The sequence below is a fragment of the Nothobranchius furzeri genome, chromosome 4 (genome assembly GCF_043380555.1).
Source record: "Nothobranchius furzeri strain GRZ-AD chromosome 4, NfurGRZ-RIMD1, whole genome shotgun sequence".
NCBI classification, from domain to species: Eukaryota; Metazoa; Chordata; class Actinopteri; order Cyprinodontiformes; family Nothobranchiidae; genus Nothobranchius; species Nothobranchius furzeri.
Genome location: NC_091744.1, coordinates 85,941,574 through 85,967,915, shown reverse-complemented (window position 1 = coordinate 85,967,915; position 26,342 = coordinate 85,941,574). Strand labels below are relative to the sequence as shown.

The 26,342-nt window shown below is 41.7% G+C and overlaps 3 protein-coding genes across 4 annotated transcripts in view; all 3 read right to left on the bottom strand.

Annotated features, from left to right (window-relative positions):
* The window catches only part of septin15 (septin 15), a 58,454-nt gene extending 52,273 nt beyond the window's left edge, over nucleotides 1-6,181 (bottom strand). For both annotated transcript variants that reach the window (XM_015965315.3, XM_054733453.2), the window contains exon 1: nucleotides 5,918-6,181. In XM_015965315.3, the coding sequence (XP_015820801.1) occupies nucleotides 5,918-5,956 (39 nt within the window). In that variant the 5' untranslated portion in view covers nucleotides 5,957-6,181. The remainder of the gene's footprint in view (nucleotides 1-5,917) is intronic.
* Nucleotides 6,182-9,450: 3,269 nt separating this feature from the next.
* ccl35.1 (chemokine (C-C motif) ligand 35, duplicate 1) lies at nucleotides 9,451-11,231 on the bottom strand. Its single transcript, XM_015965312.3, has 3 exons — nucleotides 11,021-11,231; nucleotides 10,137-10,254; nucleotides 9,451-10,038 (listed from the first exon to the last, which is right to left on the bottom strand). Exons 1-3 carry the CDS (start codon nucleotides 11,079-11,081, stop codon nucleotides 9,924-9,926), a joined length of 294 nt encoding a protein of 97 aa, XP_015820798.3. The 5' UTR covers nucleotides 11,082-11,231; the 3' UTR covers nucleotides 9,451-9,923.
* A 10,487-nt stretch (nucleotides 11,232-21,718) lies between these two features.
* The window catches only part of smpd3 (sphingomyelin phosphodiesterase 3), an 82,676-nt gene continuing 78,052 nt past the window's right edge, over nucleotides 21,719-26,342 (bottom strand). Inside the window, exon 11 of the mRNA XM_015965311.3 lies at nucleotides 21,719-21,958. Coding sequence (XP_015820797.3) covers nucleotides 21,857-21,958 — 102 coding nt within the window. The 3' untranslated portion in view covers nucleotides 21,719-21,856. The remainder of the gene's footprint in view (nucleotides 21,959-26,342) is intronic.

The following is a 26,342-nucleotide window of genomic DNA, read 5'->3' as shown; positions in this document are numbered from 1 at the left end:
CTGTGTCTGTGTCAATCCCACACGTGTTTAATAGTCCACTCATTTAATAGCCCTTTGTGACCATGGCTACAGAAGTTTGACTCTTGCAAAAAAATATAGTTTGGCCCTTTCAGGTAACATTGACAGTTACATAAGATTCACAGTTCTGCAGGCTGTTTGGAGCCTTTGAGTTCAGATTTGCTGAATCACTGAGTGCGTTTACATGCAGCCAGTAACCCTTTTAAAACCCGAATATTCACAATAACCTGGTTCCGCAGGTCCTTGAAAACACCGCCAAAAACCCAGATATGCTCATAACCGGGGGTAACCCTTTTCTAACCCGAATGTTTGGTCGTGTAAACGCATACCGGGATATCCCCATCAAAGTATGTGTTCTGCACATGCTCTGTTCGCAAGGAATCTTGGTCTTTTGCATAGCGAGACGTCTTGTATGCGCCAGAACACCGGAAGTAAACAACAAGTTGGGAGCAAAATGGCGAGTCGCGGCACAGCACCACACTTTTGGAGTGACGAAGAAACTAAAGCACAAACGAACGCGGTCGCTATCTCTTCCGAACTGGGAAACATGTTGTTGTTTTCACGGATACCGGAACAGGAAGAACCGGAAATGACGCATATTGCATCTGGACGTAGTACATACGTCCTGACGCTACCCCAACGTCCGCATTTAAATCGGGTTATGCAAGTTAGGTGTAACTCTTTCTATTGTGCCTTTGACACAGTTGATCACAATGTTGTTTTAGAAAGACTTGAACATGTTGTAGGGATCAAAGGAACAGCGTTAGGCTGGTTTAAATCCTACCTGTCTGACAGATTTCATTTTGTAAACGTACATGACAAATCGTCTTCATACTCCAGGGTTACTTGCGGAGTACCACAGGGTTCAGTGCTTGGACCAATTCTTTTTACTATATATATGCTCCCAATTGGTAAAATCATTAGATAGCATGGGATAAACTTCCACTGTTATGCTGACGATACTCAGCCATATTTATCCATTAACCCTGATGAACCTAATCGGTTGGGTAGATTACAGGCTTGTCTTGAGGACATAAAAAATTGGATGACTCTAAACTTTTTGCTTTTAAATCAAGACAAGACGGAAGTTCTCATCTTTGGACCAGAAATCCATGCTTAGCCAATCGCCTGACCTTAATGGCATTACATTAATCTCCGCGAACAACGCAAGGAACCTTGGTGTTATCTTTGACCAGGACATGTCATTCAAATCCCAGGTTACACAAGTTTGTAGGATTTCCTTTTTCCACCTTCGGAATATTGCTAAGATTAGAAGCATACTTTCCAGAAGTGATGCCGAAAAACTAGTTCATGCATTTATTACATCAAGACTGGATTACTGTAATTCATTACTCTCAGGAAGTCCACAGAATGTAGTTAAAAGTCTTCAGCTTGTGCAAAATGCTGCAGCTAGAGTTCTGATGAGAATTAAAAAGAGAGATCATATCTCTCCTGTCTTAGCTTCCCTACATTGGCTACCTGTTCAATTCAGAATAGATTTTAAGATCCTTCCTCTCACATATAAAGCTCTTAATAATCAAGCTCCATCATACATCAGTGATCTGATTGTTCCATACGTTCCTAACTGAGCGCTTCGCTCTCAGACTGCAGGTCTACTGGTGATTCCAAGAATATCTAAAATTAGGATGGGAGGCAGATCTTTTAGTTTTCAGGCTCCTCTCCTGTGGAACCAGCTCCCAGCCTTAGTCCGTGAGGCAGACACTTTGTCTACATTTAAGAATAGGCTTCAAACATTTTTATTTGATAGGGCCCATGGTTAAAATCTGATGTTAGCCTAAATCTGGACAAGTGGGGGAGTACAGGGAGGTGGAGTGTACAGTCGGTAAAGACGGCTCTCCCTTGCCCTGCCTCCAACATGCCTACATCTAAATAGGAAAGATTATCCAGAGTTATCTCTGTAGTTATGCTGCTATAGGCTTAGACTGCTGGAGGATACACTGACCACTTCTCACACTCTACTGCTTTCTTCTACAGTCTGCTCTTTAACTGTACTATTTTGTGCAATTTCAGCTGTTAATTTTATTTTCTCTGTAAGTGTTTTTCTCCCCAGAAGAAGCTACAATGACGTTCTGCTGAGCTGTGGTGGCCTCATGGAGGGGGCCATCGACTAGCACACTGCTGCTAACTACTTAAACATTCTCTCTCTCCTGATAATAACTTTTTGGTTTCCTTGACTTTTGATGTGCTAATACTAGTTTATCCATTTAATTATAGATCCACTAGGATAAATACAATAAAATTTATCTTTCACCAAATAGAATATTTACTAAGACATCATAATATAACTGTAGACACATTACTTGTCCGTGTGTGTGTGTGTGTGTGTGTGTGTGTGTGTGTGTGTGTGTGTGTCTGTCTGTCTGTCTGTCTGTCTGTCTGTCTGTCTGTCTGTCTGTCTGTCTGTCTGTCTGTCTGTCTGTCTGTCTGCTCTGTCTGTCTGCTCTGTCTGCTCTGTCTTCTCGATCCCCAGTGAGTCGTGGAGGATGGCTGCTTATACTGAGCCAGGATTCTCTGGAGGTTTCTTCCTGTTAAAAGGGAGTTTTCCTCTCCACTGTCGCTACATGCGTGCTTGGTATGAGGATTGCTGTATAGTCACTGACACTAGTCAGTGACTTGATGCAATTTGCTGGGTTCCTTATATAGGAAACATTATTTCTGATTGGCTTAATGAACTGTGAATTGGAATGTTTATTATGTGAAGTGCCTTGAGACGACTCTTGTCGTGATTTGGCGCTATATAAATAAACTTGAATTGAATTGAATTGAACTCTTTCTATTTATTGTAAACGGGCTTGTAAAAGGGTTATTCTGATCAACTCAGAAACCCGAATACCGACCTTAACGTGATCATAACCCGGATATTGGCTGCATGTAAACGTAGTCACTGAAGTGCACTCCTGTGTATGTTAATTTTATACAACTTGCTCATGACAGCCCACATCCAAATGACAGCACTTTTGTTAATATTAGCATTTTACTTAAAAGCTACAGTTCACATATTATTAGGTTAATGTTTTAACAACCGTTAGCATTTTACCATATACCCTGCTGGTAGCACACTAGATGGAGTAAGGTAATGTTACGAAACATGGTAGTCAGTGATCCACAACCAGCTTATTGGCTCAAAATACCTTATCTAGTTATAAACTGATACGCACCTACTGGCATGCCCCTTTACATTTCTTCATCAATGTTAATTAATGTTATTATTACGGCAGCACGGTGGTTAGCACTGTTACAGGGTCTTTCTGTGTGGGGTTTTCATGTTCTCCCCGTGTTTGCGTGGGTTCTCTCCAAAGACATGCAGCTTGTGGGGATAGGTTAATTGGTTAATCCAAATTGCCCATAGCTGCGAGTGTAAATGGATGTCTGTCCCTTGTGTTGGCCCTGTGACAGACTGGCAACCTGTCCAGGATGTACCCTGCCTCTTGCCCTATGACAGCTCGGATAGGTTCCAGCGCCCACACGCGACCCTTAGAAGGATAAGTGGAAGCGAATAGATGGATGGATGGAATTTTATTAATATCTTTAAAATTAAACATTAAAGAAAGGGGCTGGTTGAGCTTTAGAAACTTTTGGTTTCCAAATGAAAGCAGCACAAACAAAAATTTTTGCAGCACAAACCAGCACAAACGTAGCACAATGGTTTGATACCACTTTTGTTGGATTTGAAGAAGGTGGGGGGGGGCTGTTTGACCTTTTGACCTTTACATTTTCATTAATATCTTCAAGAAAGAAGCAGCACAAACGACAATTTTAGCAGCACAAACCAGCACAAACGTAGAACAGTTGATTGACACCAGTTTTGTTTGATTCCATTAATGTGGGGGGGCTGGTTGACCTCTGATGACCTCCAGAAATTTTTATTAATATCTTAAACGATAGTAGCACAAACAAAAATTTTTGCAGCACAAACCAGCACAAACGTAGCACAATGGTTTGATACCACTTTTGTTGGATTTGAAGAAGGTGGGGGGGCTGGTTGACCTTTTGACCTTTACATTTTCATTAATATCTTCAAGACAGAAGCAGCACAAATGACAATTTTAGCAGCACAAACCAGCACAAACGTAGAACAGTTGATTGACACCAGTTTTGTTTGATTCCATTAATGTGGGGGGGCTGGTTGACCTCTGATGACCTCTAGAAATTTTTATTAATATCTTTAAAATGATAGTAGCACAAACGAAAATTTTTGCAGCACAAACCAGCACAAACGTAGCACAATGGTTTGATACCACTTTTGTTGGATTTGAAGAAGGTGGGGGGGCCAACTTAGAGTTGCTCAAGCAGAGACTTAAACCAGGAGGTAATGGGGCGGAGGAGAGAGAGGAAAGCTTTTAGTCAGTCATTCATGTGGAACCCCTCCCCCAGTCCAAACTGTGGTGATGGTAGCTGCCTGGCTCACTGACATCATCCCCCTCCTCCATGCATTCAGCAGCTGATCCACGGCCTTCTCACAGCCTACATCAGCTGATCTCATTTTTTTAATTTTACATTTCTAATAGGAATAATTCATCGTGAATTGCATCACTTCATAGTGCAAAAGGAGGATGTAAATGTGATTGTACTGAAGCTGTTTCTGCTATTTTTAACACCAATCTAACAGCTATTTTTAATCAGGCTCTCAGGACACGAAGTGCATGACCATCGCTTTGTTACACCGGAAAACGTCACTGCTGTTCACCTCAGGCTTTGCCACAGACAGATGCAGAATGACAACAATGTGTGTCACATCATGTGGTGAATAATCACTCACTGCTAGATCTGGGTGACAGTTTAAAAAGCCCTAAAAGAGTAAGGTGGAGGTGTCAGTGGGTCCAAAATAACCCAAGACGTGAGCGGAGCCTCAACTTAAGTGTCTGTTTGAAATTTTACCATCATATATATTATCAAAAAAATGAACCACTTAATAATTAAATGACCAAAAGGTGTCAAAAACTGTTAAGAACGAATGCAAAATCACTAGAAAATCAGTGCATATCATCTGTAGATGGAGGTAAATTACCAAAAATTAGCTTAACACATCAAATTTCAGACTGCAAACTACCAAAAAATACACATACTTTGCATGTTGGTGCAGCTGGTAGCACAGGTAGGTGCCTTGCTGCAAGAAGGTTGCAGGTTGAAAACCCAGCGTGCCCCCACAGGCTAAACAAGCCACCTTTTATTACCGGAAGTTGCTTTGGAGGAAAAGTGTCTCCCAAATAAATAAACCTAACATGTTGATCAATAACCTCCGTGAAACTGACGTTGCTCATAGTGATAAATGCTTTGTTTATTGGTGCAGAAGAGCAAATGCCAAACTGTTGTTTTTGCAAAAGCAGTGAAATCAGACATCAGTTACATATTTTCACTGCTAACATGGTCTAAGAAGGAATCTCTCACAGTCCAGCCATCTCGGCTCCCACTGCAGAGGGCTAATTGAAACCAGACCACATCCCCCAGATACGTGATGTTCTGTAGGGAACCCTGAAGGCGTCCTCGGGTCAACTAGCTGACATTCAGGGTATCATTTAATATTATAGTTCAATTAATGAAACAGTAAATGTGGCAAAAGGTCTTAATCGAGAAATATTGTTTGTTTTGATTTAGACTATCAAAGCTCTACACAGAAAGAGGTTAGAAGGATAAAAAACAAGACTCATAAAATCACGTTATTCGTCAAAATAGTCCGTTTATTTTTCTATGAATACACTAATTGTTACAGGATCCCTTTACAAGCATCCAGATATGGTCAGCTGGACTGTGCGAGAAGCTCAATCCGCAACAAACAGACCCAAGATAAATTACTATTTTAGTTAAGAAACTTAATATTATCTCATTGGAAACAAATTATTCACATAACATTCAAATGTTCACAAAGAAATGGACTTACAGCGATGCTGGGAACCGCAGTTTCTGGTCGTTCGATCATGTTTGCTGTCACCACCCAGCCTGCTACGGACACTCACCGAGGCATACACCGACAAACGTCCAAATGAGCGGCAAAGCGAAGCGAAAACGCAGCTTCCGCTTCTAAAAAGGAAAACTTTACGCAAACAACAAGGAGACAACGTGTGTTTTAAATATGAATGAATGGAGGTGAATTACATATGGCAGCTAAAGCTGCTACAGGCCAGGGAGGTAGAGCACGGTGAAGAAAAATGCTCCGACGGTTGATTTTGTTCAGAGCACAGACGGAAATCATGTTGGCTACATCCGGGTAAAACTTTCAAAATAAAAGAGAACATTGGAATGAAAATTTGATTTCTGTCCAGTAGAACACGAAACATTTACAGTACAAACGCTATTTATGAACGCTGAAAGCACTACCAAAAGTGGATTTACGTTTACATACAAAAAACAATTCTAAATTTTACCCCAATAACACAAAATTATAGTAGGCTATTTGTACTTTAAAAGTACTGAAATCGTCAAGGTAAGTTTCACACAGTCAACTATTCTAATAATATCGATGCTGTCAAAAATATTACTTTAATTCAACCTGTACTTGGTTGGTTTACTTTTGAATAATATTGTTTATTTATTCAGGCAAAACATCTTTGCTGGTGATGCTCAATCTCAGTGCAGCTTTTGATACTGTAGACCACAACATCCTTCTTGATGGCTCATAAACTGGGTGGGACCTTCAGGCACAGTGCGCAAAGTTGGTTCAGACCCTATCTAAAAAAAAGTGTATGTTGTTTCTACTGGTGATAACAAATCAAAGCAGATCACCATGACATATGGGGTCCACCAAGGTTTGATTCTTGGACCATTGCCCTTCAATCTCTACATGCTTCCTTTGGGTCAGGTCATACACAATGACAACATTACCTATCATAGGTATGCAGATGACACCCAGATCTACCTCATTCTAAGAGTGACTGTGGTCCCATAGACTCCCACTATCAGTGTTTGGAGCAAGTTAATGACTGGCTGCAGTCAAGATTCATTCAGTTAAACACAGACGGGACTGTAGTTACTGTCTTTGGAAAAAAGGATGGAGGTTATTTCTCAGTGTGGCTCCAGAAGAAACAAAGGTTAGAAATCTTGGTGTCATAATTCATTCAGACCTGAGCTTCACTGGTCACCTTAAGGCTATAACTAGATCAGGGTTAGTAAGACTCAGAGGTCTCATGTCCAGACAAGATCTAGAGAAACTCATTCGTGCGTTCATCTCCAGCAGGCTGGACTGTTGTGATGGTCTTTTTGCTGGTCTTCCCAAAAAAGCTGTAAAGCAACTGCAGCTTAAGCCTGATTCATTACTCATGTAATTCATTACATCATCACTCAGAATGCAACAGCTAACAAAGGTTTCGGTCTTCCTCACAGCCTTCAGCCGAGACCGTCAGCAGGAATGAAAAAAAAACATCTTTAAAACCACAATGTTTGTTTTACTAAAAGAAAAAGAATATTAGTTTACAATGAAGACTAAATTAACTTATTTAATAAATCAGTGGAGCTCTTTTATCTTCTTTCCTATTATAAAAATCTAAATAATGGTCTAGGCCCAGTTAGGTGTCACTTGTCAGGATGCAGGTGTGATGTGTTCAGTTGCTCAAGACCAAACTGGCTTCACAGACTCAAGTTCATTAAATCAACACCAACACTTTGACATTTCCCAGTAAATTAGGCAAATGTGAGGAACAAGAGTGCAATACATTTTAATGTACAGTATATATGTATATATATATATATATATATATATATATGTATATATATATATATATATACATATATATATATATATATATATATATATATGTATATATATATATATATATATATATATATATATATATATATATATAGTATATCAACAAAAATTCTAGTTCCATTAAATGTACCAAACTAAAGTGGTCAACAGACTTGTCTTTAGGCCAGATGTGTACAGAAAAAGCGCTGCAGTGCTCCGTTTTCATTTACATCAGAGATCCAATTGCACACCCTAGAGTCAAGAAAAGAAACTGTCCTCATCACACAATGGGAACAACCTCTGACATGACTTCAAATGAGACTGTCACATCGTATGTGTGAGCATTCTGTCTACAAATATGCAAAACGTGTGTGTAAAAATATCGATGAGCGCATGGGCAGAACATGCTTGTGCAGAAAGGCTGCAGCCAGGACTTGAACCTGTGACCTTCTTGCTGTGAGGAAACAACTTTTTACCAATTGTACCACCATGACACCCAGAACCAAACACTTTAAAACAAAATTACTGAACTCTTCTTTTGTACAAAGGCTCTTATTTTGAAGTTTACAAAATGGTAAACAATCTGTATTTGATATAGCTCCTTCTAGGCTTCTCTAACCCCCCAAGGAGCTTTACAACACAATCAGTCATTCACCCCCGGTGGTGATAAACTACAATGTAGCCCCCCTGGGATGCTTTACCATAGACCCTGCATGTCGAGTCTTTTAAAAAGCAGCTGAAGTCGCATCTTTTTACTTTTATAGATTTTGTTGATTTTTATTGATCTTCATTTTGTGTAGCTTTATTTGAAAGCTTTTACGCTTCATAGGTTTGTGTTTATATGATGCTATTGTAGGTTTTATTGATTTTACTTCTATGAAACCTTCTTTAATGCCTTATAGGTTTGTGTTTATATGGACTTTATGGTAGCCACTCTCTGTGGCATCGTTATGATTGTTGTTTTATCACTTTGTTGTTGTGAAGCACCTTGTGGCTCTTTCTGCAAAAGGTGCTATCCAAATAAACATGACTTACTTACTTTATTTCTTTATTTCACCATCAGATCAACAGCCCAACAAATCATTTGTTCAGTTGTAAAGGATTAGAAACTCTTCTGAAAACTTCCATCCATCCATTTTCATCCGTTTATCCGGAGTTGGGTCGCGGGGGCAGTAGCCTAATTCGAGAGGCCCAGACTTCCCTCTCCCCAGCCACTTGGGCCAGCTCCTCCGGGGGAATCCCAAGGCGTTCCCTGGCCAGGTGAGAGACATAGTCCCTCCACCGTGTCCTGGGTCTACCTTTAGGTCTCCTCCCGGTTGGACGTGTCCGGAGAACCTCACCAGGGAGGCGTCCAGGAGGCATCCTGACCAGATACTCGAGCCACCTCAACTGGCTCCTCTCGATGTGGAGGAGCAGCGGGTCTACTCCGAGCCCCTCCCGAATGACCAAGCTTCTCACCCTATCTCTAAGGGAGAGCCCAGCCACTCTTCGGAGAAAACTCATTTCAGCCGCTTGTATCCGTGAACTCGTTCTTTCGGTCACTACCCAAAGCTCGTGACCTTAGGTGAGGGTAGGAACGTAGATGACCGGTAAATGGAATTATGAAAATTATGAAAACTTGTCAAAGAAAAAACAAAATTTTCATCTTTGTTCCTAAATAACATTCCTACATTAATGACGCTTTAAACAAACCACATAATTTGGAATTAGAACTCACAAACAAAACTAGATACTTTGAATCTTTTCCTTGATTTACTTGAAAGCGTTCACAAGCAAACAAAGAAAGTTTTTTAAAATGCAATTCTTAACTGAACACCTCAGAGTCGACAGACGCTTGTGACACAAGCAATTCTATTAAATAAAATGTAAAAAATAAAGATAATAAACCTTTTGCACAGTAATATGCAATAGATGGTAGCTTATATCAAATCCCTTTTACAACACACACATCCGAAGGTTCACAGTGTTTATGGTCAGAATTTAAGTGTTAAATTAAAATAATCTCTCATTAAACATAAAAGTCCTTCATTTAGCCTTTAGGATAAAAACAATAATAGATACCCTAACCCATCTCATGCTGGAAATGTTCCATAAAATGTTAGAATATTTGATAAACATGTAGAAAACAGCTGCTTTTGGTTGTATTTAGAAAACTTTGCATCATTAAAACACACGAGCACATCCCTGCAGACCGCTGATGTGATTACAGGTGAGAGCTTTCTCCTGGAGCGTTTTTGGCATCCAGGTAGCTGATGAGGTCCTTCACCCAGGGCAGAGAAGGTCTGACACACATCTCACGGCCTGCAACCGTCTCCAGCCTGAACACAAAGAGGAAGAAGAGCATGTTAGTGCGTCTGGACTGGTTTCAGATTCAGTGACGTAACTGATGCACTTCTCTAAAAGCGTGCCGACTTACAAAATGGCAGATTTGGGGCAGCGCTGGCTGGTCTTGGTGTAGTCCACCACTCTCTCTTTAGACACCACCTTGTCGTTGAAACGAAAGCAGCATTTCTTCGGGCCGACTCCACGCAGACCTGTGAGCACGACGAGAGAATAAACATCTCAGAACAGCTTATCAGCTTCATCAGACTCCTCCCTGTTGGTTCCCCGTTTTAATTTCCTGTTGTTTGGTCAAAGAGATTGTTCTGCTTGTCTCTCGCTCTGAGATAATAACTCTTCTAATATCTATATTTTATCAAACACGTTTAATTTTGGTCTACAAACCTTAAATAGGGTATGAAACAACAGGGATAAATAAATCAAGGTGTTTGTCAGCTTTATAAAGTTAATGCACTTTTATTTATATATTTATTTTTTATTTTATTTGTTGAAGCTGCAGTAATTTGACACGGTTTGTCTCGTCCCTCTAAGTGAGCTTTCGGTGTCCTGTGCTCCAGGACTTTTGGATTTTTGGCTCGCAGCCTTTTGGATTTATTTTTGTTGTCATCCTACAAATAAAAGGATTTATTCTTTACATCAACTCCTGCCACGAGTCATCCTGGGTATCTGCATTTTTGGGTCCTAACCATCCCCTTAACGTGACAACGAGGACATTTTGTATTAATTTCTATTGAGTAACTCTTTTGCATATTTCATTTGAATTGAAAAATAATTATATTGAAATTAGAATAGTATTTCTACTCAGAAAATTCATTAAATAATGATTAAAGCCGCATAAATGTTAAATCTTTCATAAAACCAAAACACTTTGTCTTTCTGATTCCTCCTTCACAAAACAAACTGCTCAAAATTCATCTCATCGTTTAAAAACTTCCTGATTATAACTGTTGTCCGTCTCACCTTCGGTGACTGCGACCACGGCCAGCGCCAGAACCAGCAGAGACAGAGTGAGACGAGCCATCCTGAGTCGCGTGGTTTTGTTGTTTTGCTCTGAGCAGCAGGTGAAAATCTCAGGTGAGTTCAGCTTGTCGCCTCTGCCGTCCGGACTCCATCTGCAGCCACGTTTATACAGACGAAGACAGGTCAGGGGACGGCCCAGCGCTCCATTCTGACGTGTCGGGGGATTCACCTACGTGGGAGATTCTCCTTTCTGCTGAACTACAGATGAGCTGATTTTCACTTCTCCTAAACTTTGTGATCAGGACGCTTTTTAATCGGACGTGGTTTTTCCCTTTCATTGTTCACGAGTGGCGTGATTGCAGCTGTAGTTTCTGTGGGCTGCTCTCATCACATGATGAATTTACATCATTAGCAGCAAGCACAAAGCAAACTTCTACTAACAAAACAACGTGCAGCATTTAAAAAGGGCAGAGAGGAAATCCCAGAGTTCCTGCATGTCTGTGAACACAGAGCTCACGCCTCTGAGGAGTGACTGACATGATTGTTATGCGATACAGCAGAAGTCAAACCAGTTAGGATATTCTGAAGGCTTTTTTTTACACTGAAGGCTGCAACAATAATTCTAATAATCGCTAAAAGCTGTTTGGGAATCATTCATCAGGGTTTGAACGGAATATTTTTAGTGCAGTCATTTCTTATAAGGGAACATTATTATAAAGGGGGACAAATAAAATCACCATAAATGGTCAGTTTTCACCTACAGATTGACCTACATGCCACCGGTCATCTGCAGACAGAAACTCCGTTCTCTAAGCTGGATTTGACACTCTGTCTTCCAACAAGCCCAGAAGATTCTGCATCTCTGAACACACGATAACACATCGTCAACAAGCTGTTCCTGTTTCAAGGCCTAAGCTTCCCTCATCGCTTCTACAGGATTCCTCATGCCTCTGAATAAAGCGAACACTTTCAGCTCATGTGAGTTAATTAATCATGAAATGAAATGTTTTGATTAATATGTGCCTAAGGTAATAAGGTTGAAATGAATTTTAATATTACAATGAAACATTTAGATGTTATGATCAGTAATGTTTGGTTTAACAAGTGAATCATTATCTACACTCAGACACAATGTTGATGAGATAAAGTAATTTCTGCACATAGAAATGTTCTCACCCATAAATCAGAGCGTCCTGTACCTGAGAAGGCGTGACGTTCTGAGGTTTGTTTGTTAACACCTCTTAACACGGCACGTCCCGATTGGCCAAGTAAATCATAATATGAGAATATTAAAACAGGATCACTTGCGGAGTGATTCCAGGGTTCTGTGAGATTCAGCATCCTGTTAGTTTGTGCAGAATTCCGGACGGGCCACCAGAGGAAACTCTGTAACCACCGCACCTCTTGACAAGCTTTCGACAAGCTAAAAGCTGCCTGCAGCTGACACAGCAAGACGGTTCCTTCAGCTGTTCAGAAACGGCGGCTCTAGACGCAAACTAGTTCCAACCTGAGTGCCCGGCGACATCTCTGGACCGGAGCGTCGGTGCTGCGGTTCATCCACTGAACCTCGGTGCCCAGAGGTCATCTGACCTTCCTGAGCTCCGGATCCGCGAAGAGGGTCTCCAAAGAAAGGGCGAGGTAGACACAGCATGATTGCGTCTGATGCCGTTTTGATAAGAACCAACTTCATAAGACACCATGTAAAAAACCTCTAAATTAGCAGCATTTACTGCTTTCATAGCTTGTAGAATAAAGTTATATGCATAAAGTTATGAGTACGGAAAAAACAGTCATTGTTAGTTTGAATAGGAGGAAGGAACTGAAGCTTGTGAAATCTAACCACAATAACTCATCATCCAATCCCAAACAGCTCTCATAGCGTGTTATTCACGACATCCAGTGATCACATTGTTTCACCACTTCATCACCAATGTCTGCTCGATCTTCTCTACATCTTTATCATTTTGCAATCGTGAATTTGATGAACTTTTTTTAACTGAATTTTATTCGTACCTTGGGTTGAATGAGTCTTTTTCTCATTGACATTTTGTTTGTTTTTGTCCTGAAATCTCTTGGCTACGTTTCTTTTTCTGGATTCAGTTTCGAGCGATGCTTCCTGGATCTATTTTATCTTTGTTTATTTAAACCATCGTGACTTTAGACACGGTTCCTCCTGAAGCATGCTTTAGCGTTAGCAACGCTTAGCTACGTGTGGAGGTCTGTAACATCCAGAATCCAATTAGATGACCAAAAATGTTCTGATGTGACTTATTTATGTCAACGCAAACCTCCATTTAGAAAAAAATTATCATTATAAATGAAGCAAATGTCACACCGAAATGAACGTTTTATTTGTCAGAGCTTGAAGTTCACAATATTTGCTTAAAAGAGCAGAATCACTTTCATTAATGCTCATTTTAACGGCATGTTTGTTTCAGGATGAATGAGTGAATGACTCATTCCTGTATTTTCTGTAGCCCCCCCCGATGAGTTTATAGCCAGTCGGGCATGAAGACACCTTGCAGCAGTCGGTGACTCATCCTGCCATCTCAAAAAGATCATTTAGAACCTCGTAATTCTTTCTTAACCTGCAGTTCCACGCGCTCTACGCTATCAAAATACACCACACTAAACTAAAAATACACATCTACGCTAAAATGAAGTAAATTCTCTTTGGCTGCGGGAACGGATAAATATCGTGAGTAAATGTTTTTTTTTGTTAGATTGCTTCGAGCCGATGAAGTGATGCTAAAATTTTAATTCTAGTTTTTATAAAATTCACCTTGACACTATGAACCTTAGTCACAACTGCACTGTTTAAAAATGGAATTCACAATATCAACTTCCGTATTATTCTGGTTCTTTTTAAAATGTTTTTTCTAATTTTTTATTCTCCCTGTGTTTTATTGATTTCTAGCTGTTAGTTCTGGGAATTTTGTTGTATTTCCTTTTTATCTTTTATCTGTGTTCGACATGATTGTATAAGTTTTTGCCGGTTTAATTGACTAACATTTTTAGTGTACAGCGCCTTGTTTGGTTGTAACGCCTTGTTGAATGCGCTTTATAAATAAAATTGGATTGGAGTATGTTGTCTTGTTCTTTCATGTCTCGTGTAGGAACGGCTACGAAGCATCCTTAAAACTGGAGGAATGGGATCTTTCCTCCTGAATCTCATCAAAACTCAGCTGGAGAACCTTTAGAACATCCTGGTAATAGAAAACTGATAATCAATATTTCTACCTCTGGAAGACGGAACGAGGAAGGCAGCATGTGTTATCTGACAGTTAAAGAACAGAATGACTCCAAGGTTCCTTACATTAATCCTGGAGGAGTTAGGAGGTGAAATTAGCTTGATTTGTTTAATTCAGACTGAAATAAATTTTATTTTCAACTATTCCAAAGGGCTTTAATGAAGGCAGCTGGACGTCTTTGGTTATTTTGAAGACATTTTGCTTCTCATTTGAGGAGACTTGTCAATTCTGACTGGAATATGGGAGGGTCAACGAGCTGAAACTACATATGAATACCCCTCCTCCCTACCTCCTGAGGAGTCATTGATTAAGACCTATTGTGTTAGAATGGTTGTTTTGATTAGATACAGGGGGGTGTGACCTAGACTGAAACTGTTTTGGAATTAGGTTTAAAGCTGCATTGAAGGTGCTGGAAAGATGAAACCTGAGGCCTCCTCTTCTATTTCATGTAGCTTATTCCCATTTGACACAGATAGCTTCCTTTACTCCTCTCTCAAACCATCTATCTTCTCTGTCTAGAATGTGTACTTGTCATCTTCCAAGTGTGTCCCTTGTCCTTCAGGTGTAGGTGAACTGCAGAGTCTTGACCTGAGGTGGCTCTCCTGTGTTGTGCCAGCTAAAACAGAAATTATTTACTGGTTTGTAAAAACCGGAGCTGGTGAGTTGGCTCAGATGGTGGGGGAGGATGCCGGTCAGACCAGGCAGGCCCAAACGTATCGCGAGGGTCTGCTGGGAACGTCTGGCAGAGTCTCCTGTCAGAAGGAGCTTCAATTCCCACCTCCGACAGAACTTCCAAAATGTTCCGGGGGAGGTGGGGGACATTGAGTCTGAATGGACCCTGTTCCGTGCCTCCATTGTTGAGGCGGCCGACCGGAGCTGTGGTCGCAGGATCGTCGGTGCCTGTCGTGGTGGCAACCCCCGAACCCGCTGGGGGACGTCGGCGGTTAGGGATGCTGTCAAGCTGAAGAAAGAATCCTATCAGGTCTTTTTGGCCTGTGGGACTCCAGAGGCAGCTGACGGGTACTGGCAGTCCAAGCGGAACGCAGCTCGGGTGGTCGCCGAGGCAAAAACCCGGGTGTGGGAGGAGTTCAGTGAGACCATGGAGCAAGACTTCCGTTCGGCTTCGAGGAGATTCTGGTCCACCATCCGGCACCTCGGGGGTGGAAGCAGTGCGCTACCAACACTATCTATAGTGGGGACGGTGTGCTGCTGACCTCTACTCAGGACGTCGTGGATCGGTGGGCAGAATACTTCGAAGACCTCCTTGATCCCACCGACACGTCTTCCAGTGAGGAAGCAGAGTCTGGGGACTTTGGGTTGGCCTCTCAAATCTCTGGTGCGGAGGTCACTGAGATGGTTAAAAAGCTCCTCTGTGGCAAGGCTCCAGGGGTGGATGAGATCTGTCCGGAGTTCCTTAAGGCTCTGGATGTTGTGGGGCTGTGTTGGCTGACGCGGCTCTGCAATATCGCGTGGACATCGGGGGCAGTCCCACTGGACTGGCAGACCGGGGTGGTGGTCCCCTTATTTAAAAAGGGGGACCGCAGGGTGTGTTCCAACTACAGGGGGATCACACTCCTGAGCCTTCCTGGAAAGATCTATTCAGGGTTCTGGAGAGGAGGGTCCGTCGGATTGTTGAACCTCAGATTCAGGAGGAGCAATGTGGTTTTGGTCCTGGCCGTGGAACACTGGACCAGCTCTATACCCTTAGGGGGATCCTGGAAAGCCACACATTTCTACACAAAACGGACATCTGAATTTCTCTAATTAATTTATTTTCTACATATTTACTAATGAAGTTTTGAAATTGTTAATTGTGAGGCAGATGAAAATAAATGCTTGCGTACTTTTGTTGCAGCTTCGTCAACTCTGATTGGGATTATTGAAACATCACTGAAGCTTCAGCTGAACTTTGTGTTTTGGATCCAAACCACTTGAGTTTCAAGGGGAGGGGAGTTTTTCCATGCTTGACTCAGTGTGTCAATTCAACTGCGTGTAGACTCGCCACCCGTTCATCAAAAGCAGAACGCCTACGCGCTTCTTTCACTTCTCCAGTATTTGTCCTTCAAAAGAACAAATAATAAAAAAAGGTTTCCAGACAAAACATGCGTTTAGAGGCAGACAGCGTCTCCTCCGACGAGTTATCTTTTCTTTTTGATGACACTGAAAAAAGAGGAAATAAAGAAATGCACGTCCTCAATGTTGACCTTCATTTAGACTGAACCTGTGGACAAGCGTCAGCGTCACATTTCATCTCCTTGTCTGCAGCTCACCAGACGACTCACATAAAGACACGAGACGCAGATATAAAGGGTTATTTCTGTAGTTTTCTCAGAAAAGCAGAAGAAAATAAGCAGTTTGTTGAAGATTTGAAAAATAAAGCTAGTTGATTGATTCCTCAGCCACATTAGATTCAACAATCCCCACTAAAGACAAGAATCAATAAAAACAAACAATCAAATGTGAAATTAAAGAAACTCGAACCAGGAAAGGATAAGAAAACGAGGCGCCGCACCTACTAAGACTACAAGCCTGAAGCGTCGTTAGAGCACATGCAGCTACGCAAGCTCACAGCCGACTCCCCGTAACCACTTCATCCTACACTGGACTCAAGAAGGGGGAAGGAAACCTAATTTTCCTCAGGGATGCAAACAGAAACTAAATTATTAGGTGACCCCTGTACAAAAAGGCCTGAATAAATCATAGTTTTGGTTGTTAATGTTTTATTTTTATAATCGTTGGTGCTCTTGCGGAACTGAGTCTGTTCTGAAAGGGTTTGGGTCAGAGGGCTCGGGTGAGGCGGAAGGATTTAGCTTCAAGAGTGGTTCTAAGATCACAGGCGGCTTATTTCAGTTGCTTGATTGTCATTCGCAACAGCGCTGCGAAGAAAAAAATGAACCAGAGGCCAGAGAAGCGAACATCAAATATTAAAACTGGAAAAGAACGGAGCTAATAAATAACCGCTAAGAGCAGCGAACAGCAGAACGGCGTCATTTGATCATTAATGGAAGATCTAAGGTACGTTATTCATTTATGTTTATGTATTTAGCAGACGCTTTTGTCCAAAGCGACGTACGAGTGATAATCGGCATGTTGCCCTTGAGGCTAACAACAACAACAACTTGACATCAATCATGGAGAGGAGGGAACAAGGAGTGAACAGTAGAGGGGGGACGGGTGCAGGGAGGGTGCTAGTTTAGAAGATGCTCTCTGAAGAGCAGGGTCTTCAGGAGTTTCTTGAAACTTGAAAAGGAAGCTCCTGTTCTGGTAGTGCTTGGAAGGTCATTCCACATGTCATGTTGGGTTGTAGTTTTTTGACCCACGACATGCAGAATCACACACTGAGACAGAAGGTAAGTAAAAAAAAGGTTTATTTTTGTACGGTGGAAGGTGGAGATGATGGTCAGAGTTCGGGTGGTTCCGGTGGAGTTCTAGAGCGGAGACAGGAGTGAGTATTTGCAGGTTGACAGTGTAAGGAATATGAGTTTTGTAGCTTACGGCTTCCTGGTTGTTGGGGGGGGGGGGGGGGGGTGCGGCTGGCTGAGCTGGTCGAGTGAGAGTCAGAAGCATGGCTGGGAGCTGAGCACCAGAGTTCGGGATGTCCAGGTTGGCAGGTGTGGGTTGGAGAGCAGGCGGTCAGGGGCGAGCGACGGGGCTGGTAGGCAGGGTTGGAATCCGGTGAGTGTATTTTCCAGATGATGGAGGTTTGGTTGGTGGAGGAGAAGTTCCCAATGCTGAGTGTCATCCGGCACTGATGAGTTGTCCCGACGCTCCTTAAACCCCCTGACCACTGATGAACAGATGGGCAGCAGCTGCTCTCCAGGCACACCCACCTGCACACAGAAAAGACTCAGCACAAACCATGACACCACATTTGTGGAACGATGCATGAGAAGAGTCTGGATTGTCCTGAGCGTGGTGTAGGCACTGCTAGCCGACCATCCTGTGATGACCGGAGCGGCCGGGCCGAGACGTAAGCCTTTGCAAGAGGATTCAGGTAGATGGGAGCCGTACCATCTCGGACTTTGTATGCTAGTGTTAGCTATTTGAATTTGATGCGTGCTGCTAGCGGTAGCCAGTGGAGCTCAATGAACAGAGGGGTTATTTATTGTGTTCTAAGCAAATATGAGTACTGTACATTTTAGATAACACACATCAGTCCGGTGGAACACAAGAAGCTAAACTACTGTCTCAGAGGAATAACTCACAAATCCAGCCCGACTCTGAAGCATCAGTTATTAGCTTTAATAGCATTTCACCAAAGTGACAAACAGCAGGAAAACATTTGAGTGTGACAACTTCTTTGGCAACATCGTCTGTCTTTTCATTTAATACTTTGAATTTTACACGGTTGGCAACACTGATTCATTTGCAACTTTTATTTCTATCTTCATATCGATTTTATTTACTCCTCCTACCTGTGAGGAGCTTGGCGTAACGGTTTATGATGCACTTTAACCCAAATATTACAGTCGGTGGCATTCGGGAAGATGATTTCTGTAGTGAGTGTGTAGATAATTACCATATTTCCCATAAACTACGATTCTGGTCATTAAGATATTCATTAAAGAGCAAGTCACCCCCAAATAACTTGTGTTCTGATGACTATATAAATGCGTGTCTAATCGTGCTGCAGACACGTGTAGTCAACAGTTTTGCACTTTAGTGCATTTTAGTTCAAATGTTAATTTTCTGCCTAAAACTGTCAGTGTTGTGCCGTTGTCAGGTAAAAACTCTGCACTGCATTTGAATTTAAATCTGCCATCGCTATTGGCTAAGAGGTACCCTAGAACGTTAGCTGGTACCATATGATGTCACAATGTCGTTGTGTGTGTGTGTATTTGTTAGCGGCTCCGCCCTCTTGGTCTGCTAGGCAACAACATTTGTTGCATTTTTCAAACAGGAAGTGGGAGTTGAGTGAAACTCTGGTAGGGGGTGACTTGCTCTTTAAATCTGGTTTCATGTCTAGTTGCCTGGTTCGTCGAGACGCATGCGGCTCATTTAGGAGTTTAGGTGGGAGTTCAGTGTTTCAGCAAACAACAAAAACAAAAACACCCTTATGAAAAAACAATGAAAACCGCTCAGAAAGTCTGGAGAAATATTGATCGAGACCACTTTTTCCAAACCAAAAGGCCAAAATTGAAAAAAAAAAAACATCATGAAGAAAGTCAGATAAAAAAACAGCAAAACACATTTCATATGAACATATTCAGTTTGTTTTGTAACAAATAAAACGGCTGAAAAAGTACAAATCAAAGTCCTAAAAATGATACCCGATGTTTACTTTCACCTGCAGATGCGGTTCTCAGGATCGGAGCAGAACCTCTGAGGTTCTTCCTCAACTTTTGATTAAAAACTCTTAAATTTTGATCTAATTTCTAAAACACACAAGTGGTGAATCATAAAGTATAAAAACAGACACGCTGAAGAACAAACACACACCTTTATAATATCAGTCTTAATTTTTACAATGTGAAGAGTCCTACAGGTGACCTGTGAGGACTGCCTGTAAAAAAACAGCTGAGAACTCGCCGCACCTGATCCCACACGCCTGCCGAAAATGACACGAGCTGCTCCGACACACACAGGTTGTGTTAAAAAAGTCCTCAGGAATCGGGCAGAGTATTAATAAATACGCTGTAAACATAGTTCACCATGTCATTTCTGAATCAGGAGCCAGGTGCAGACACCTGGTAACACTGTGATCAGAGCTGAGAAGTTTAAACGTCTAAATACTGCTTTAGAGCCGAGTTTATAGTTTTGATTCACACAAGAAATTAAAACGCTAAATTCTGCTGGAAGAGTTATTTAATCCTGGGCCTGGAAACAAAACTTTACATCTTTTATTTCGAAAATCCCCCAACAAAGGATGCATGAAACCCAGTTAACGGCTGATATTAAAACATGAAGCCGCAGATAGAAGAAACACCACAGCGTTGTTCAAATGAGGTAAATGAATGTCATAAAGGATTTAAATGGTTCTGAAGCCAGTTGGACATTATCGCTGCACACCAACAGAACCAGAACCAGTACCTTCTACAGGAACCACATGGATAGTCGCGGTGTTTGCACACAATCCCAGCTCCTGTTTCTCAGCTTTAATGATAAAACAGCCGGAGGGTAAACCCCACCTCCGTGATGTTTGATATTTAGTGACCTCAAAGCATTTTCTGAGACTCCTGCAACGTTTTTAAGGTCAACAGATTCAGTTTCAAACATTCTATTCAAAATAAAGCAGAAAATGCTTCAGTTTTACAGCTAAAGAATCACAAAACTTCACAAGTGAGCATCATTTTGTTTGGTCTGCGATGCGGGTGATGGAGCGGGAAATGTGCAGGATGTGATGCTAACAGGTTAATCCTGCTAGTTCCTCATGGCCTCCGGGCAGATTAACCAGCTCCACAGAGGTTTCTGAACATGCTTTAAACTTGTTGGTAAAGTTTTGGACCTGACTGCTGGCTGAGTGGATCTGCGGAACCACACGGGTCGGGTTGTGCAGCACGCAGGCGTTTACAGTCCTGCCCAATAACATGTTTGGACCCCTGAAACTGGACGTTACTGCTTCTGCAAGTCAACAAACCTAAAAACTCCTGTTTTACAAAACGTGCTTGTGTGCTTGTGTCATCTAAATCGTCACGTTTCGGTGCGTACCTATTCATGTGTCACACATGCACCAACGCCAAACACAAGCGCGCGCTTCAGGGACGAGGCGCCCAGACTCAAGACGGCGTGATTCAAGCTGCTGTAAACCATTTCCCATCATGCATCAGCAAAGCTTTAGAAAATAAAGGTCTTTTTTTTTTTACCAGTCATGGCTGACAAACATGCTGTAAGCATCAAACGAGCAGCTTCCTCCTCCGACTTCACATCCGCTTCCGAACAATCTCGCCTTACAAACGTCACATTTCATATTAAACAGGCCTTTAAAGCTCCTATAAAAAGTGTCGGCGATAGAAATAGCCTTTGTTGTTTTCTAGAAAGACATTTTGTTTTTTTTAAGAAAAGAAAGACACTTGTTGAGGTTCCTGGGAATGGCGTGAGGGCAGCAGGGCGAGCGGCTGACCGGCGGGGAGGAGCACGACACGAGGACGCAGACGGTCGGTGTAAAGGCCGGTCAGCAGCTGCACGCTTTCCTTTTACACACATTAGTGGTCATCCAAGTGTCCCTGAAGGTAGAGGCTTTAAAAAGAAAAGAAAATTGTCCTTAAACTACGACTCAATAGATCCGAGGAAAGGAGTGTGTGTACTGGCTACAAGAAACACTCAAATCAAACCCATCTGGATTCAGTTCAGCGAGGTTAGTGAACAGTCTCAGACGCCTGCTGAAGCTCACGAGCCAATCACCCAAGAAGATCTCTCTCCGACTTCCTGATCTAAGTTCCCCACCTCATCTCTCTCCCCGTCAGAGTTTCTCTCCGTTCCTCTTTCTTCTCTCCCCCGAGCGCCTCTGACTCATCCACCTACTCGCTGACTCTCCCGTCCAACGCCGCGCCGCTCCGGTATCTGTAAACTCATTTAAAGTGTCTTTATTTCCTCCAGCCTCCCTCCTCCATGGCAGTATTAAAGAGCGAGAGCTCGGGTGGTCGAGCTAGGGCTCCTCTTCTCCGGTGGAAACGGCCAGTCTCATGGCTACAGACAGGTGATCGGTGAGGCCGGCCAACTGGGTCACAAAGCTGAACTCCTCGATGTCCTACAAACCAGAATAAACACCTTATTATTTATTACAACAGATAAACGGGATTTACAACTTTCTGGGTTAACCTCATTAACAGAAGAACGGCTACAACATCTGGCATGAAGCTAAAACGTGGTGTAAAGCAGCAGAGCTTGAACCATGTGCTATCTGATAACGCAACATGAGTTGTTGGCGTTATTTTAAAGGTTTGACCAAAACAGCTGTTTCTCCATCGTCTCATCCTGGATGTGCACCCCTTCAGTGAATGATGAGACTTTCATTTTAAACGAGTTTAACATTTTTTGTCTGTTTTCTCTGTTAATTCTTAAAGGAGCAGAAAACTTGTTTAATCAGTCCACACGCAGCGGTCTCTACTAGGAATGAACGCCTTGTAAGTCATTGTCGGGGGGAGGGGGGGGGGGGGATATACCAGTGCACCATTTCTCGGACCTAAATGTTACCCACATTCAATTCAATTCAATTCAATTCAATTCAATTCAATTCAATTCAATTCAATTCAATTCAAAAATACTTTATTAATCCCAGAGGGAAACTGATTGCTGTAGTAGCTCAGAATAATAATAATAATCAAGTCATCAAAGAGTTGTTGTATATTACAATGGCTGTTGGCAGGAAGGATCTCCAGTAGCGGTCAGTGTTGCAGCCAAACTGAAGAAGCCTCTGACTGAAGACACTCTTCCGTTGTCGGACAGTCTTGTGAAGAGAATGCTCAGGGTTGTCCATCATTTTCTTGATTCTCTGGAGAATCCTTCTTTGCATGATCTCCTCCAGCGGTTCTGAAACTGCTGAAACTCTGGCTGAGTCCTTGAAAGGGCTTGGAGTTCCTCCATCTTGTTGGCCAGTGATCTCACATCGCCCGTTATGATCGATGGAAGAGATGGTTTGAACTTCCTCTTTCTCTGTCTCCGTTTTGCTCCCGCTCTGCACCCACGCTTCTTGCGTTTTAGCTCATTTGGGATTTGTGGCTTCAGTTGAGGTATTATTTCAGCCTTTCCAATGTTAATCAGCTGCTCCCAATTGTAAACCAGCTTGTTACCATGGACTTGTAGAAGATCTGCAGCATCTTGCTACAGACATTGAAGGACCTAAGCGTCCTCAAGAAGTGCAGTCTGCTGTGTCTCTTCTTGTAAACGGCTTCGCTGTTCTTTCTCCAGTCCAGTCTGTTGTCCAGGTGAACTCCAAGGTGTTTGTATTCCTCAACCACCTCCACTTCTTCTCCCATGATGGAAACAGTGTTTGACTCCACCCTGTTTCTTCTGAAGTCTAAAATCATCTCCTTTGTTTTGTTCACATTCAAGGTCAGATGATTGTTTCCACACCATGCCACAAAGCGCTCCACCAGCTCTCTGTACTCAGCTTCCTGTCCATCTCTGATACACCCGACAACTGCAGAGTCATCTGAGTATTTCTGTAGATGACAGGTCTCTGATTTGTACTGGAAGTCTGAGGTGTACAGGGTGAAAAGGAATGGTGAGAGTACAGTCCCCTGTGGTGCTCCAATGTTACTGATTGCCTGGTTTGATGTGCAGTTCTTCAGCCTCACAAACTGTGGTCTGTTTGTCAGGTAGTCTTTAATCCAGGCGATAGTTGAGGCCCCCACCCGTGTCTTCTGGAGTTTCTGGCAAAGTTCTTTCTCTGTCTCTGTTTTGCTCCCGCTCTGCACCCACGCTTCTTGCGTTTTAGATCACTTAGGAGTTGTGGCTTCAGTTGAGGTATTATTTCAGCCTTTCCAATGTTAATCAGCTGCTCCCGATTGTAAACCAGCTCGTTGCCATGGTTACGCTCATAACAAATGCTCAAAAAGTGAAAAAAGCTAAAAAAAAAATAGCAGTAAAAATCCTCCAAGCTTCACAGCACCAGAAACAGAAAAGTAAAGTGTCCAAAAAATACAGTTTTTCTTGAGAAACTAGAAGAAAAAATGTCCAAGAAAAGGCTAAACTTACATGTAGTCAACAGAGCTACTCCAACATGCAGCCACCCAGAGCAGCGCAGTTCCGGATCCCAGCTGAGCTTCAGACGACCGGTTTTGGAGTCTTATTTCCTGTTATTTGGATATCTCGCCTTGGATTGGATGCAGCAACGTGACTCTATCACTGACATGCAACGTGGATGTTTTGTCTCCGCTATAACACAAGCCTGGAGGAGTTCTGCTGTGTGGTGAGGTTGCTAATGCTAACACTTAGCATTTACTAGCCGAGACGTTCTCTGCTGTTTCCTGGACGCTAACCAACAACAGCCTTCCCCATCATGATGGGTGAGTCCATGAATGTTAGTGACAGGGTGACGTAGATCTGTCAGGATTTTCTAATCCTAGAGTTTCACCGTCTGTTTTCTATCAGAAGCTCCTGCAGGAGTTAGGTGTAGTAGACTATTTTCATGTTCAGCCTGCATGAAACACTCAGAGTGACTGTTTATGATCAGAAATAAGATAAAAAATGTGGTTTTCAGTGAACAACACCTTTAAAATACCAGATGTTAAATATAAAAAGCTGTGAGGATGAGTTCATTTGTTAGCAGCTGACCACAGTTTCTGCATGATGTCGTCATGTTTCCTCTAGAGTTACTGAGCAGCTAATTTCAGCTTTAGTTTTTCTAACGGCTGCTGGAACGGTCCGGAACATCAGAAAACAAACGTTCAGTTGTGCAGGATCGTATTTTGAGCCAGCAGGAACGTCTGGGATCTGTTTTCTTGTGATTCGTTTCATTTTTGCTTCAGAGATAAAAAACAACAACATTTTAAATATAATCAAATCATGTAACCCTTTGATGCATGAATTATGAAACCTTCAACCATGATGTAAAAACATTTTTTTTCACTCATCTTTAGGTGTGAATGAAACAAATTTCAACAAATATTTTTCTAACATTTAATAATTTAGTAATTTATTACGTGTCCACCTCAGTGGACGGCGTGCGTCCTGAACATGAAACATGTTGGCTTGCCTTACCTCAAATGCAATAAAGTCTTCAACAGCTGTGCTTAATAGCAGAAAAAAAACAACACTTTTGAGTACCTGTCCAGTGTAGTGACCATTATGCACCAAAGGGTTAAAATATTAATTGTTATTATTGTTCATTATTTCTCAAGTCACTGCTGAGACTTGACTTTGCTGTTCAAACTTAAACAAAAAGGCAAATCACTAAAAGCTCTGCTGACGAGTCAGATCTGCTCCAAGCTTACAACACTTTTTCTGCTCTGGACAACAACCGGGCTGTCCCCAAAACGCCCCGTTAAATGTCACATTTCCCTTCACTGGAACTGAAGAATGTCGACATTAAAAATAAAAAAGCTGATCTGGAAATTTAGGGTGCCTTTTAGACCAGTGAGGTGCTTTCCAATAATTCCTAACTTCTACTGTTTGTTCTTACTCCCGCTGCTCCTGCAAACAACGTTGTTCTTAAAATATTTATTTACTTTTTTCAAGAAGATTTACCTCAGTGATCAATGCTTGATCATTATTTTAACATTTAAAACATCAGAGAAAACTTAAAATGCTGATAAACAGTTATTTTAACCCTTTAATGCAAAATAAATCCTATTTTCTACACATATTCACACATTTCTGTCACTTAGAGGATTAGGACAGACTTCCACGATCCTCTGCCTCCTTGTGGAAGATCTAAGTACTGCAGGAGATAAGTGTCAAATTAGTTTTTGTAAAAATTTTGTACCTAATAAAATATATTCAATAATCATACAGTTGTTTTCTAAACATTAGCCTGAGATAAATAAATATTTTTAATAAATATAGATTTAAAAAAAATGTATCATCCATAATCCACCACCAGGTGGCGACATGTGGCTGCAGGTTGTTGAGAGAAATTTCCAGATGTAAATGATGTGATTTGGTTTTCTGATCCTCCCCAAAGACTCCAGACACATTTGTTTTTATTCATTTGATTCCATCTGTGTGTTTTTCTTCTCGTCTCTGGGTTTAGTCAGTATTTGTTTTTCTGATCTGTTTCCTGAACAGAAAGAGAGCAAAGCCTCGGGAAAGACTTCTCGTTAGTGCAGTATGATGCCAACAATAAAACAAATACCAGCTCTTCCAGACCCATTCATTTATTTATAGAAGACATATTTAGATAATGATCTCTTTTGCAGCCTTTAATTTCGTTTCATCCTCTCAGAGTCAGTTTGTCATCTATAAATGTACGGCAAGGATTCATGTGACGAGATGGAAAACCACACAGAGCCATTTTCCAACAATATAAGAGACATTTAGGGGGGAATTAAAAAAATATATGTTTAAATATAGATTTAAAGTAGTTTTAAGGACAAAACCAGAGTTTCTAAGTTTCTCAGGAGCTGTTTAGATTCAGTTTTATTTAAACAATAAAGCTTTTCAGAAGGGTTTGTTTCCCAGAACTTCAGTTT

Excerpts from the sequence above, each read along its gene's own strand:
- ccl35.1 (XM_015965312.3), bottom strand. The coding sequence starts at position 11,081 with ATGGCTCGTCTCACTCTGTCTCTGCTGGTTCTGGCGCTGGCCGTGGTC. Across the intron at positions 10,255-11,020 it reads CGTGGTCGCAGTCACCGAAG|GTCTGCGTGGAGTCGGCCCG; the intron begins GTGAGACGGACA and ends TCGTGCTCACAG. Across the intron at positions 10,039-10,136 it reads TGCCCCAAATCTGCCATTTT|GCTGGAGACGGTTGCAGGCC; the intron begins GTAAGTCGGCAC and ends CTTTGTGTTCAG.